This window comes from Bos indicus, chromosome 29, assembly GCF_029378745.1.
Source record: "Bos indicus isolate NIAB-ARS_2022 breed Sahiwal x Tharparkar chromosome 29, NIAB-ARS_B.indTharparkar_mat_pri_1.0, whole genome shotgun sequence".
In the NCBI taxonomy this organism is placed as follows: domain Eukaryota; kingdom Metazoa; phylum Chordata; class Mammalia; order Artiodactyla; family Bovidae; genus Bos; species Bos indicus.
Window position 1 is genome coordinate 40,249,513 of NC_091788.1, and position 14,428 is coordinate 40,263,940.

Genomic DNA, 14,428 nt, shown 5'->3' on the forward strand with positions numbered 1-14,428 from the left:
GAGCCCAACCTAGCATCCAAACTGCTGTGTACACAGTAGGTACTCAATTAAAACTGGCACTTTGAGACTTCCCTGGTGGTCCAAGGGACCATACTTTCCCTAATTAAGACTTCACCTTCCATTGCACAGGGAACAGGTTCGATCCCTGGTGCCCTGGTTGGGGAATTAAGATCCCTCATGCCACGTGATGCAGCAAAAAAAAAAAAAACCAGCACCCTAAAATGCTTCACTTAATCTGAGTTTCTAGAGCAGAAATCAACGCTCTTGCTCTCTCCTATGCTCAGTTCAGTTCAGTTCAGTCGCTCAGTCGTGTCCAACTCTTTGCAACCCCATGGACTGCAGCACACCAGGCTTCCCTGTCCATCACCAACTCCCGGAGCTTACTCAAACTCATGTCCATAGAGTTGGTGATGCCATCTAACCATCTCATCCTCTGTACTCTGCTGCTGCTGCTGCTAAGTCGCTTCAGTCGTGTCCGACTCTGTGCGACCCCATGGACTGCAGCCTACCAGGCTTCTCCATCCATGGGATTCTCCAGGCAAGAACACTGTGCTCACTCCCCCTCAAAAAAAACATACTCAAAGTACACCCCTCCACTCTCACCTACACTGCCGTCCTCACCCCACAGAGTCCCTTACCTGGGACGCAAGTACAGCAGTCCGACTTCGGGGAGGCCTGGCAGGGGTCGGGGGGACACTCGGGGGAGATGCAGGACACATTTCCAGCCTGGGGAGGTGAGAGGTGGAGTGGAGGGGGGAGGATGGACCATCAGGTCCATCAGAACCAGCTCGCTCCCTATTTCACATCATCCACAGGACTCCTTTCCCACATGAAAGTCTCCTAAAGGAAGCCATCTGAGACCTTTAAATGCCAACATGGACACAAAGGGATGCAGGCAGGGACCCAGTAGCAGGGTTTATTATGGTGTTGGTTTCCAATATTCCCCTTTCCAAGACGAGGGGCAGAACGGAGAGCAGAGCATGCTGCCTTCCTCACGAAAATGGACGAGCCTAGACCCCCATGGTACTGCTCCCCATGGCATCCCCCGATGACATCCCCCCATGGCACTTCCCCACCATGGCATTGTCCCCATTGATCACCCCCACGGCATTCCTTCCCATGGAACTGCCTCCCCATGGCATTCCCTCCCATGGCACTGCCCCCTATGCCATTCCATCCTATAGCATTCGGAAGGTCTTGGAAGAATGCTAGGCAGTGAGGAAGAGGTTACTCCATGTTCCTGTGCATCTGAGTTTTGAACCAAGTCACTGATACTGGCCAGAGAATTAAATTTAAAACTCAATTTTCAAAAACTGAAGCTAAGACCCAAAAAAGGTCCCCAGTTTTGGAGTCAGCCAGACCTGAGGCCCAGGGTTTGCTCCTCCTACTTTGGGCAGAGCATATCACCTCTGAGCCTCTGTCTCCCTACCTGTGAGAAGAGCCAGGGTTGTTGAGGATTGCGTGAGATGCGATCAGGCACAAAAGTGCTTGGTCACTACAAGAGTGTGGCACATGGGAAGGGCTCAGTAAGGGTGGTGGCAGCGGTCTACGTGCCACCCCTCCCCCATTTTACATTGCAGCTCCATCATCCCTGACAGGCTGGGGCCACTTTTAAAGATGATCAGAGGCAGTGAGGATTGGTGGGCAGAGCCTAGGTTTGGACGCAGACAGACCTTGGCTCAAATTCCAGTTCTGTCACCTCCCAGCCTCAGTCTTTGCATCTGGAGAATGGGGACAGTAAAGCCAACCCTGAAGAGCTGCCAGGAGCCTCAGGTGAGGAGCTAGACTTGTGCGCACTGGGTGCTCATGAGCCAGTCTTCAGGACAGCACCTGATTGCGTCTGGCGCATAGTAGGAGCTTAATAACTATTCTTGGAGGAGTGCACTTGCCTCTAGCAAAATGCTAACAAGCTGAGTCTGGTAACCAGCCTTCTCCCTCCGCGTGTGGACACCTTTATTGTGCCGGCAAATATTTTGCCTGGAGAGAAAAACAGCCTCCCTGGTAGGAAGTTTCCGAAGGAGTACCCTCCCCTCCCCTTCCAAGACAGATGGACCCTGTTTGCCTGCTGGCTCTTTTCTGCTCAGCAGAAGCCTCCCTGACCCCACAGACTACTGCCTTCCCATCCCCCACACTTTGAAATGTGACAAGTTCCAACCCAAATCCACAGCCTGAGAGCTCTCCCTCCGTTCAACTAGCTCACCTTTACCATCCCGCCTTTCCCTCTTCCTCTAAAATCCCCAAAGGTTAAGAAAACACGCATGAGGCTTCAGGAAGCTTGGGATGCTCACCAGACAGACACAGACGGTGCAGTTTTGGTTAGGAGGTGAAAAAACGTCCCCTTCAGCCCGGATGACGCCACTGTGAAAACAGCCTTTGAAAGACAAACAGGAGTGGAGGCATCAAACCTCTTCAAAGGAAGCTGGAGGTCTCGTTCCTTTTCCAGGCATAACATACCCAGAACCTTCTCTCACTGGCTTGGATGCCTCAGCAGTGGCCAGATCTAGGTACTCAGAATTGTGGGGTCCTAAGACCCCTGGAAAACCACAGGAGACACCCACTTATGGTACCCTGGGAAGGTCCTATTCATGTCTGATAAGCCCAGAACTGTGTTGAAAGTATGGTCCTTTATTCTTATAAAGCAAGAAAGGCAGCCATACAGCCCCAGGTTCCAAACCTGGCCTGTCACGTGAGTAGCCTTGGACTTGGATGTGTCACTTAACCTCTCTGGGACTCGGTTGTCTTTTTCGTTAAATGGAAACACCACCACATGCCCTGCAGGGAACCTGGAAGGAGCCACAACCTCAGATGTAATGTAGACAGCAATTGACATTTCGGGCTTAGTACACAGTAGAGACACAGTAAAAGATAACAATCATCATTAAGAAAATCAGTGAGTTGCATTTTCCTTGTCACCTTTAGAAAGACTTTTTCACTGCTGCTCAAAGTACAGCAGCATCAGTATCTTATCACCAGGAGCTTCACAGAAATGTAACAGCTCAGGCCCCTCTCTACATCTTCTGAATGAGAATCTGCATTTTAACAAGATCCCCAGCGATTCATGTGCATGTGTGTGTGCTCATTTGCTCAGTCGTGTCTGACTCTTTGTGACCCCATGGACTGTAGCCCGCCAGGCTCTTTTGTGCATGGAATTCTGCAGGCAAGAATACCGGAGTGGATAGCCACTCCCTTGTCCAGGGGCTCTTCCTAACCCAGGGATAGAACCCAGGTCTCCCCCATTGCAGGCATAATCTTTTACCACTCAAGCCACCTGGGAAGCCCGCAATTCCTGTGCAGGGTGAGTTTTAAAGCACTCTGCTGAAGGACTTGTTACGATTTGAGGTCTTTATCCTAACAGCAATGAAAGCAAATTTTAAAAATTGTCAGCAGATAGTGGGAGGGAATTAGGAAAGCGATACAATTTATGAACAATTACTCTTCCTGCAGTTAGGAGGGGGATTGAGGCAGGGGAGGGGACTGCAGACTGGGTCTTGAGAAACCTGCTGAATGAATGAATAAAGCTTAAAAAAGGATGTCCTTAAGATGAAACCTTCCCCTTGGGAACACAGATACCAGTGGTTCTCAAAGTGTGGTCCCTGGACCAACAGCATTAGCTTCACCTGGGAACTTGTGAGACAGGCAAATTCCCAGGACTTATCCTACACCTGATAAATCAGAAGCTCTGGGGGCTAGGCCCAGGGATCACCCTTCAGGTGATATATCAAAGTTAGATAACTGTTTTTCAGTTGCAGAAAGGCAGGAAAAAGGAAGAGGGAGGACCTTGCAGGAAACTCATAGCCTTCCCTGGACCGGCTCCCACCTGTACACGATGGGCAGCACCCTCCATCTCTGGAGGGAATCGGGTGGGAGCAAGCAGCTTCACACGTCATCTTTTCACAGGTCACCTCCCCATCCTAGAAGCAGAAATGGAAGTTCCAGCCACCACAAGGCCCCAGACACCAGACCAGGGAAACCCCAAGGACCCCTCACACCCACCTCACACCAGCACTGGGAACAGCCAGGCTCTGTCCAGCGGCTCCCTGACTCATACGTGGCCCCTAGGTGCCAACAGGCAGAGGGTCCTGGTGCCAGCCGTGTGGTCTCGGGGCCCCTGGGCAAGGGAGGGGTCACCGCCGTCTTCTGGAGTTGTGCGGGAGGTCTGAGGGTTCCCAGCAGAGAGGGATGCGGCACGGGGGTGGCCACCGGGGTGGACAGCAGCGGCGTCGGGGCAGAAGGGGAGGACGTGGACAGTGCAGGCATGGGAGGTGGTGGTCGTGTGCTCCTGACTCCAGTCGGGGGCCCCGGAGCCCCGGAAGGAGGGCTGTGCCCAGGGGAGAGGGCGGGCCGGCCTGCCTCTGGAAGCAGCAGGAGCATCTTAGGAGGGTGCTGCAGAGGCTGCAGGATGGCAGATGGGGCCAGCACAGCTTTGGGGAAAGCTGAAACGGAAACACAGAAGGGTCTGGAAGGAGGCAGCAGGGGCAAGAGGTGAGATTCGCTGGGCGTGGACTTGGGTCCATCATCACAAGGCACTGAACCTGGGTCAGTTTCTTCATCAGCAGGATGGGTCTAATACCAAGAGTTGAACCTCAGACTAACGGGGCTGCAGTGACGATCAGGAGAGAAGACTCATGAAAAAGTACCAAACAAGCAAACTGAAGTTATGATGCTGGCGGTCAGAAGCTTCTGTTGCTGCTGCTGCTAAGTTGCTTCAGTCGTGTCCGACTCTGTGCGACCCCACAGACGGAAGCCCACCAGGCTCCCCCGTCCCTGGGATTCTCCAGGCAAGAACACTGGAGTGGGTTGCCATTTCCTTCTCCAAAGCATGAAAGTGAAAAGTGAAAGTGAAGTCGCTCAGTTGTGTCCGACTCTTAGCGACCCCACGGACTGCAGCCCACCAGGCTCCTCCGTCCATGGGATTTTCCAGGCAAGAGTACTGGAGTGGGGTGCCATCACCTTCTCCAGTCAGAAGCTTCGGCCACTGCCAAATCAGTCTTCTCCCTTCCCCTCCTGGCTGGCCACAGAGGAGACTCGGGATCCCTGAAGCCCTCAGGGATCCATCCTGGGAATGACCCTTCCCTACTTCTGTGTCCCGACAAGTTGGCAGTGTGTCCCCTGCCCCTGACCCAGAGGGGGCTTCCCACGAGGAGATGCTGAGGCTCAGGAGAAGGAAGAGCCCAGGGTCCTCTCCGGTCCCACCCCAGAAAGGCCAGCTTACAAGATGTTGCCTCCCCCAAAACACACACACACACACACACACACACACACACACACACTCACATACACGCTTAGGAAAGTACACATTTTCCCCGCAGATGGACACCAACTGCCCAACAGTCTCAAAGAGAGATCCGACCAACATGAGAGAGAGGAGGCAAATGTGGGGCAAAGGTAAAAGGAGAAAGAGGGAGTCACAAATCAGAGTGTGCCCGGGAGAAAACAGGCTGGGCAGGGAAGGGGAACCTGGGTGGCCAAGCTCAGACCAACACGGGCAGTCACACCATGGAAAACTGGCCCCTGGACTAGAAAGAACACCTTGGATATTGACACGATATTACACAGACGTTTACAGGCACGCTGTTAAAGCATGGCAGAGAACTGACCCCACACTGTCCGAAGTGTCCCGCGGAGCCCAGGTTACTGGGACTCCTACATAAAGGCTTCTCTGTCATTGATTGTTTTTTGGTGGGTTTTTTTCCCTTTATTATTTGGGGGAAAACAGTAGGGCTGGGGAAACAGTGAAAGGAAAATAAAAGAAGGATGGGTAAAGGGGAAAGAGAGAAGATAAAAGGTCGGTGGTAGAAATAACAAAGAAGATGAACTGAAAAAAAAGTTTCTGCGGAAGGAAGAGGCACCCTGTCTCCCGCGCTTAGGGAGAGAAGGGCAAGGCTGAGGGCGGGGCCTAGAGCCGGGGGCGGGACCTAGAGCCAGGGGCGGGGCCAGGAGCTCACCTTCACAGGACACTCGGTCAGCCCGGAGCCGGAAGCCAGGTCGGCAGGTGCACAGGAAGCTGCCCACGGTGTTGTGGCAGGAATGGTGACAGACTCTTCTCTCCAGGGGCCTCCGACACTCATTTACATCTGCGGGAGAGCCTCGCTACCGACGGCTGCCTTGTCAGGGCTACCAAGTTATCTTTCCTCCATCTCTTAGCCCTAAAGACCGGGGAAGTCTCCCTGCTGTATTCTTACGGGGTCCTTCCCTGCCCCAGGGCGATGACGTGACTCAGAAGTCTGGGAACGGGGCTGAAGTCTAGCGCTGGTCCCCTTGGAAGGTCTGTACATCCAGTAGGCGTTTAATGGATGCACCAGTGACTCGCACTCCAGCACTGTGCAGCAGTGATTAAGTGCTGGCTGGTGGGGATGGGCCCCCATTGGGAATCTCGGCTCCAAACCCTCCACCATCCCAGTGTTGGGCATCGGGTGCTGTGGGCCCTTCTGAAAAAGAGTCTCCAAAAAAAATCACTGCACCGCTCAGGGCAGGCTTCAGGACAAACACCCAACTTTGCTAGAACAAGGTCTTTTTTCAGGCCCATGGGACCCCACCTTCAACCCATGAGCCAAGCTCAAGCCAAACATGCCAATCCCTTTCTGGAAATTTCTGCTAATGGGCTGAGAAAACAGGGGTCTCCTTCTAAACCAGAGGAACCAAGACATAACGTGCTTTATTTACCAAGGGGAGCAAAGGCAGCCAAGAAAATGGGTGAGCAGAGAGGAATCCTTGGGGTGTATCTGGGAGAGGGTGGAAGAGAAACATAACAGCATGAAAGTGGCATGTGGCCAGGAAAAGTCCAAGACGGGGTCTTCCATCAGGAGCCACGCCAACCCCAGGGAAAGGTAGGCTCTGAGCAAAGGCTCAAGCACTTGCAGGCTCCAGGGAACCAAGGAGGTCCAGACTGTTGACCTTTCCCTGTCCCTGGGCTCACTCTGTCAGTCTTCCTGATTGGCAACCTAAGTATGAAGACAGCAGGGTCCCTGGCCTTACCTACACAGGAGTGCCGGTTTCCATGGAGATGGAAGCCAGTTCTACAGGAACACCTGTAGCTGCCAATGCTGTTTTTACATCTCTGCTGGCAGGGGGTCCCAAGGCATTCATCAGTGTCTGGAAGGGAACAGGACATGGCTGGAGCTCATTTCCCTGTGGGGTTTTGGAAACATACAGTCCTCTCTACCGACCTCTCTCATCACCATCTCCTACCAGACTCTTAACCCCTCTCCTTCTCAAAACCCACATCCAGTCTATCAACTCCTAAGTTCTCCGTGGACCAGCCCACTTCTCTCAACCCTCACTGCCATATCCTAGCCCAGGGCACCTTTGTCTCTGGTCTGGAGGATAACAACAGTGTTGTGTGTCTCTCTGCCTCTCCCTGTGCTCCTCCCAAGCTACCCTCTACACAGCCTCCAGGAAGTTCTGACGAAGGGTACCTCTGATCAGGCCACTTTCTGCTTAAAATCTCTCCAAGGCTCCCACAAGTACTAATGCTGCACCATAGCTCATGAGCCCAGGGCTGCCTTTCCAAGCTCCCTCCTTCCCCCTTACCTTTACTTTGGCCTAAATTCTGGCCATTTTCCAAATGCACCATGCTCTTGTGGCCCTCCTCCTTTACACATGTTCTCCTATCTGCTTAGAATGTTTTCTAATATTGTCTGGTTGGAAAACTCCTATTCATACCTCAAAACCCAGCTTCTATACCACCTCCCCTGTCAAAGCCTCCCCAAGCCATTGTTTGAAATTAGGAAAAAACTGAAAATAATCTGTATATTCATCAATAAGAGAAGAGTTAGGGAACTATGAGATATTTGCACTGCAGAGCACCAGGCAGCAGTTGACAAGAATAAAGCAAATCTGTTGACCCTGATGTGGAAATATCTTCAAGATGGACTGTTGAGGGGGGAAAAGCTGATGGAGCAATGACTGGGTTCAGATCTCAACTCTAATATGATCTTGAGCAAATTAATTTCTTTAAACCTCACTATTCCTACCAGGAAAATGGAAATAAACAGTACCAACTTCATAGGACAATTCTGAGGATGAAATGAGAAAATGTGTGTTAAGTACTTAACGTGGTGCCTGGAACACAGGAGTTGAATAACTATTAACCCCCCATACTCCCTGCATCTCTTATCCTTCTATCTCTATAAGGGAACATGTACTGAGGAGAGGCAGGCAGGGCACTCATCAGATTGATGACCAAGTGCTATTCAACTGCATTCTCTCCAAATTCACGTATGGAAGCCCTAACCCTCAATGTGATGGTATTAGGAGGTGGGGTCTTTGGGAGGTAGACGAGGTCTTGAGGGTGGGGCCCTCATGATGGGATTAGTGCCCTTAGAAGAAGAGCCATGAGGACCTCACTGAAGAACCTCACTGTTCTTCCCCTTCCATCAGGCAGGGCGCTGGAGGGCAGGGTGCTTTCTTACTGGCTATGTGTCTCCAGAGCCTGGCCCAGCACAGGGGCAGGTGGTGACTCTATCACAGCATGGCCTCGCACATGACACACCCCTGTGTGTCACAGCTCCGTCCCCTCAGCCCTCCCCTATGTCAGTGGCCTCCTCGCTCTGGTTAGTCTGCTCCGCCTGCCCCTGGCCCTTCCCTCTGCCTCTCCCTCACCTACCCCAAATCCTGCAATGATGGCAGCAGCAGTTTCTACTGAGTCGTGGTCCAGAGCAAAGGCCTTAGTGTCAGACATGCAACCTGACTCCCCCTCCTCCTGCTGTCAGAATGGCCTTGGGCAAGCCTCATCCATAAAGTGAGGATAAGAACACCATCTCCTGGAACTTCCCTGTCAGTCCAGTGGTTAAGACTTTGTGTTCCCTGCTCGGGGAACTAAAGTCCCACATGCCAAGAGGTGCAGGCAAAAAAAAAAAAAACAAAAAACAGAGAGAGAGCAGCATCTCACTTAGAGAACCGTGGTGAAGGTGACATGCAGTCATGCCTGGAGAGCACAGGCTGGGCCTCGCAGGGCCTCGAGGTCCACGTCAGAGTCTAAAAGCGGTGGCGACAGCACGCAGCATCACTGCCCTTCCCAGAGCCACTCACCTTGGCAGCTGTGGCGGTCCGCAGACAGCTGCATGCCCGGCCCACACTCACACACGAACCCGCCTTCCGTGTTCACGCAGTGGCCCTCGCAAGAGGAGCTTAAACATTCATCAATGTCTAGGAAGAGAGGAAACACTCTTACATAGCTCACTCTGAACGTGTTTTGTTTATGGGGAGGGACTGCATCCCACAAGGACCCTGAGCCCACATGGGGCATGCCCCACTGCCACCCCAGGAAGAAAGAAGGCACTAGGTAAATCTTCTGGTTTTAGGGGCCCCCAGTCCAAGAAAGAAGAGGCCATGGGGCCAGGCCTCTTCTGACCCACACAGAACAGATGACGGGAGAGACTGGTTGAAATAGAACTATTTCCAACAGTTTCACCTGCAAGGCAACCCAAAAAAGGCCAGGGGAAGGGGCAGGAAGGTTGATTAAATTCCCTTTAGTTCTTGTGGAGCACCGCTGGCATGCAGTGGACCTGGAAGGGATCTGTCGAGGACACAAACATGACTAAGACACAGTGCTGGCTCTCCAGACGGTTGCAGCCTGAGAACACAGGAGTCATGAGGCACATCCATGAGAGGCCAGTGTGGGGCAGGGGCTATGTATATGTCCCACCAGGGACCACCCCCCACAGCAGTTGTGTGATGGAGGAGACATGGCTGAGAGGACCAGGTGGCATCAAGAATGGGGCTGTCGAATGGAGCTTCCAGGAAGCACAGGGAACACAGTGGAGGAGTGGGGAGGGGGGCAGTCTGGTGGGATGCTGAGTTGGAGAGGTGGTGGGTTAAGGTTCAGCTGTGGGGCACAAAGGAGCCCCCAGGCTTCTGTCCAGGGGGAGCCAATATTGCTTTAGGGAGGTTCAAGCCTGGGGGAGGGAGGGGGCTGAGAGACAGAAATCCCCCCCACCCAGCTTCAAAACATCCTTTCCTATCTCAGAACCATGAAGACCTACGAGGTCAGCTCCTCCCACTCCAGTCTACTCTGCCCACCTGAATCTCCCTTCCACCCCCTGCCCCCATGCCTACTGGTCCCCTCCATTCTCCTTTCTTGCTCTTCCCATGGCAGGCACCTTTGGGACTATGCCCACTTCCTCTAAGACATCCACTCTGACTCACCCTATCCCACCCCTGTGACTCCCCTGCCCTGCACTTGCTTTGACATTGGTCTCTGGCTTTTCCTTACTCCAGTTTGCCTCTGCAAGGAGAAATGTGTCTGGAAAGTACTTCAACCTTCTGAAAAAGGCGGGGAAGGGGGTGGGGGAGGAGTAAGCACCAAAACTCCTTCATGGGACCTTTGACCCAATAGTCTTCCTTCTGGAAATAATCAGAGAGGCCAACTAGAAGCCACTTTACTGAAGCATTATTCATAGCAGCCGAACACTGCAGACAAGCTAAGGATGGATAGCACAGAAGTAGGTACTTAGATTACAGTAGCCACATCTGCAGCCATTAAAAGTGATGTTGTAAGGACTACTAATATTTCCTGCTTACAGCACAAAGTGAGAAAAACAACGAACGAAAGTGATAGATAAGGTATGATCCCAATTTTATAAAACAGACAGAGAGGCATGTCCCACACACACAAGTACACATACAGACCCAGGGGACAAGGGCAGGAAAAAAAAACAACTTCATTTTAGTAACAAATATCTCTGGGTAGGAACTTCTGGGACATGTTTATTTTCACCTTTATACCCTTCTTTTACTTTCCAAATGTTCCCAAGTAAGTTATTTTTTATTTTTATATTCAGGGGAAGAAATGTTTATTTCCACAAAATGTTAAAAAGGCACAAGGGTGGGGGTGGGGGATGGCTTTCAAGCTCTCTGGAAAGACAAGTAAGAAGCTGGTCACAGTAGCATCTATGGGGAAGGTAACAGACTTGGCCTGTAGGAAATTTTTTGAATCATGAACAAATAATATTTTTACAAAATAACTACTGATTTCTCTTGCCTCATCGTTCAAATGTCACATTCTCGAGGGAGTCTTTTGCAGTCCAGCCCACCTCCAGCCCCAGTTCCCTGTGCCCCTGTGGGCCCTGACACTGTGCACTCCTCCAGTGATGGTCCCATTAGGTGGGACTGTCACTGTCCTTACTCATCTCCCTGCACCATATCTTGAAGCAACATATGAGCAGACACCACCCGCATAACCCCAACCACAGGTCGGTTCCTGGTCCCTAAGACATGTTTGATAGGTATTTGTGGAATAGCCGAAGTGGCAGATTCCTCATGTTCAGCTGCCCACCTGCCCACCTGCAGACTTCAGAGCTGCTCCTAGCTTGGCTTCACTCCAGCATATCCCGGGAGACTGGCCTCGGAGGACAGGGAGGAGACCCCCTTCCCACCTGCCCCTCCCTGCTGCTCCCAGGCCTCTCACCGGTACACCTGATGCCAACCGCTGTCTCGGTCATGGAGAAGCCCACGGGGCACACTCGGGCCACCTCCTGACAGCCGCCGTGGTTACAGGTGAGGTCACAGCCATATTCCCCGCAGGGTCCGTGGGCTTCTGAAACAATCACCGCACCTATGAGCATGCACCATGCAGCAGTCCCAGCCGCCCCCCTCCCCAGCCCCCCGCCCCGTTCCTCCTAAATTCTGTGGGGAAGGGGGCCCTGGAGGCACACAGGACTGAGTTTAAATGCAGCTCTGCCACTTACTGGCCATGTAACCTTGGGCGAGCCACTAGCTTCTGCGCCTCAGTTTTCTCATCTATAAAATGGGAATGAGAATGCCTACCTCATAGGGTTGTTTGAAAATGATGCGCTAGGGCACAACTGCCCAGTGCCCGGCACAGTCTCAGTGTAAACAGAGCTCTTCCCATCAGCCAGGGCCCGCGCCCCCAGTTACCTGGGCAGGTGGGCCCTTGCTCTCCGTCCTGGCAGGAACAGACATTGGGAGCGATGCAGATGCCACTCCCACAGCCAAAGGAGCAGAGGGCTGAGAGGAGAAACACAGGTGAGGGAGTCGGGGCTGGAGCCCCCCAGTCTGCCCCTCAGGCCAGCCCAGGGAAGGCGCACCCTGCTGTGGAGGACATTTGGGGCACAGGGACAGGCACTTACGAAGGGTGCAGTGCCCACTGCCCATGGAGGGCGCCCAGCCAGGGCAGCAGCCGCTCCCGAATCCCGAGAGGCAGACGTGGGGGCCCAGCCGGCGTCTGCAAGAGAGGAGAGAGTACCTTCCATGTTCTGTCCTGGGGGCCAGGGGAGGATTCATCTCCTGGGCAGTGAAAGCCTCCCAGCCAGTCAGTAAGTCAGTCAACCAACACTTCTGGAAGCCCCCACCTCCACCCCCAATGGACAATGAGAAGTTTCCAAAGAAAAATGACCCAGACGGTCTGTCCCTCCTGGAGGCAGGACAAAGATACAGTTGTAAGAGAACAGACACTAGCTGCCTGTAGATGCCTGCCACGTGGACTCTTGCTCTGAGAGCAAGGAGGGCCCTCAGAGCTGAGAAGGGAAGACTGCAATGGAAGAAGAACCCCAGGGACGGCAGCCTCAGGGCCTTTGCACTTGCAGTTTCCCCTATCAGGAGGGTTCTTCCCCAAACACACACACACACAGCACCCCCTTTCCTGTAAAAGTCTCTCTGCTCAAGTCACCTTCTCAGAGAGGCCCTACTTGTGCACCCTTACCTCACTTTATTCTGCTTCATAACACTTACTTCCTGGGACACTGAATTATTGGGTTGGACAAAAAGTTTGTTCTGGTTTTTCCATAACATCTTAAACTTTTTTGCCAACCCAATACTCCCTAGTTTGTTGACATACTCATTCCCCAGCTCCCCTACCATACTCTGAGGACAGGGGCTTCATCTTTTTGCTCAACTCCACACCAAGGGCAGCATCTGGCACATAGTAGGTACTTAATCAATGGCAGTTGAGGGCAAGGTTGAGAAGGGATAACAAAAGAAGGGGGGGGTGGAGATGGTGAAATGTCATTCCCCAGGTGACATCTCTGGGAAGGGGGAGAGGGTGCTGGTGAGCTGCCCAAGGGAGTGAAGGGGAACCCAGTGTGCCCAAGGCTGGGTTAGGCGAGGCAGTCCAGCCATGAACAAGCCATTTCCTCCACCTTCAAGGGGCAGACAAGGAACCATGTATAGCAACAAGTGCCAGAATGTTACAGGCTAGGGAGGCCCAGGGAGCACAGGAGTGGTTTCCTCAACTGAGGCTGGAGAGAGAATGGGGGCAGCCGGTGAGAGTGGAGGAATGTTCCAGGCAGGAGCGGCAAGCACATGGGCCTGGAAAGGGTCAGAGGCGATGACAAGAACTGGTTCTGGGCTGGGCAGAGGATAATGAAGTCCAGCCTAGTTTGAACTAGGAATCCTAGTCCAACAGAATAGGGACAAGAAATCTCCCCCAACAGTGTTCTACCTGAGATTGAAGACTGGTGGGAATATCCTGCCAGTCAGGCAGTCTAGGGGCTTCCCTGGTGGCTCGGGGGTAAAGAATCCACCTGCCAGTACAGGAGACGCAGGCTCTATCCCTGGGTTGGGAAGATTCCCTGGAGAAAGAAATGGCATCCCACTCCAGTATTCTTGCCTGGAAAATCCCATGGACAGAGGAGCCTGGAGGGTTCTTCTGGGGCCTTTGGGACCCCAAAGAGCTGGACACGACTTAGGGACTAAACAACAGCAATAGGCAGTTTACAGAGGATCCATGATGTGCAGCAGACACTCGGGACATGGATGGAAAGACAGAGTCAGTCTGCTCTTCTGGAGAATAATCTGTGTCAAAAGTGACAAGTATTCTGGAAAGGGAAACTCTGGGCACAGGGCAAAACAGAAACGTCTGCAGAAAACTGTCCCTGGAGCCTCAAAAAGCTTTTTCCCTCTCTGAAGTCATCGCACAGAAGGGGCCCTGGAAGGGGGTGGGGAGTGCGGCAGGGATGTCTCACCCGCTGCCCTCGTGGGAGCGATTATGGCAGCAGCCTGAGAAGGAGGCTCCTCAGATGGGGCTCTCAAAGGGACAGGGGGGCCACCAGAGCGGTGGATGGAAGGATGCCCGGGAGGCCACTGGAGCCTCATCCTCAGGTGGGCAGGGGCAGAGCGCCCCAAGGGGCCGAGGGCAGGCGGTGACGGGGAGACAGGTGGCAGGCAGCACAGCTCTGACACGCCGGCGGAGCAGGGCGGATCTGAGCAGGAACTGGCGGTGGCTGTGGAGCACACGTGCGAGTTGCGAGCCTGGCGGGGCCGCCCCCCTGCGCGCCCCCCGCCCCCGAGGCCGTGGCCGCGGGCCAGGCCGCCCGCTGACACCGTGTTCCCTCGCTTTGAGCATCACGCACACATGCGCTCCGCCCGCGGCGACCCGGCCCTCCCAGGAGGAGACACGAGGGGAGGGAGACATCAATCGGGAAAGAGCAAAGGGACAAACACCCCACCCCCGCCCGCGTGCACACACTGG

General features: G+C 53.4%; 1 protein-coding gene across 8 annotated transcripts in view; it reads right to left on the reverse strand.

Moving 5' to 3' along the window:
• VWCE (von Willebrand factor C and EGF domains) overlaps nucleotides 1-14,428 on the reverse strand; it is a 73,901-nt gene that overhangs the window by 58,793 nt on the left and 680 nt on the right. For 5 of the 8 annotated variants that reach the window (XR_011564873.1, XM_070782598.1, XM_070782597.1 and 2 more), the window contains exons 2-11: nucleotides 12,090-12,184; nucleotides 11,878-11,967; nucleotides 11,408-11,536; nucleotides 9,031-9,147; nucleotides 6,976-7,092; nucleotides 5,946-6,074; nucleotides 3,994-4,433; nucleotides 3,818-3,911; nucleotides 2,289-2,371; nucleotides 639-726 (exon numbers count right to left, since the gene is read on the reverse strand). Coding sequence is in view for 7 of the 8 variants with exons in the window: in XM_070782598.1 (XP_070638699.1) it covers nucleotides 639-726; nucleotides 2,289-2,371; nucleotides 3,818-3,911; nucleotides 3,994-4,433; nucleotides 5,946-6,074; nucleotides 6,976-7,092; nucleotides 9,031-9,147; nucleotides 11,408-11,536; nucleotides 11,878-11,967; nucleotides 12,090-12,184 (1,382 nt within the window). In the remaining variant the exon portion in view is untranslated. The other 3 variants (XM_019954607.2, XM_070782596.1, XM_070782599.1) reach the window with 3 other exon arrangements.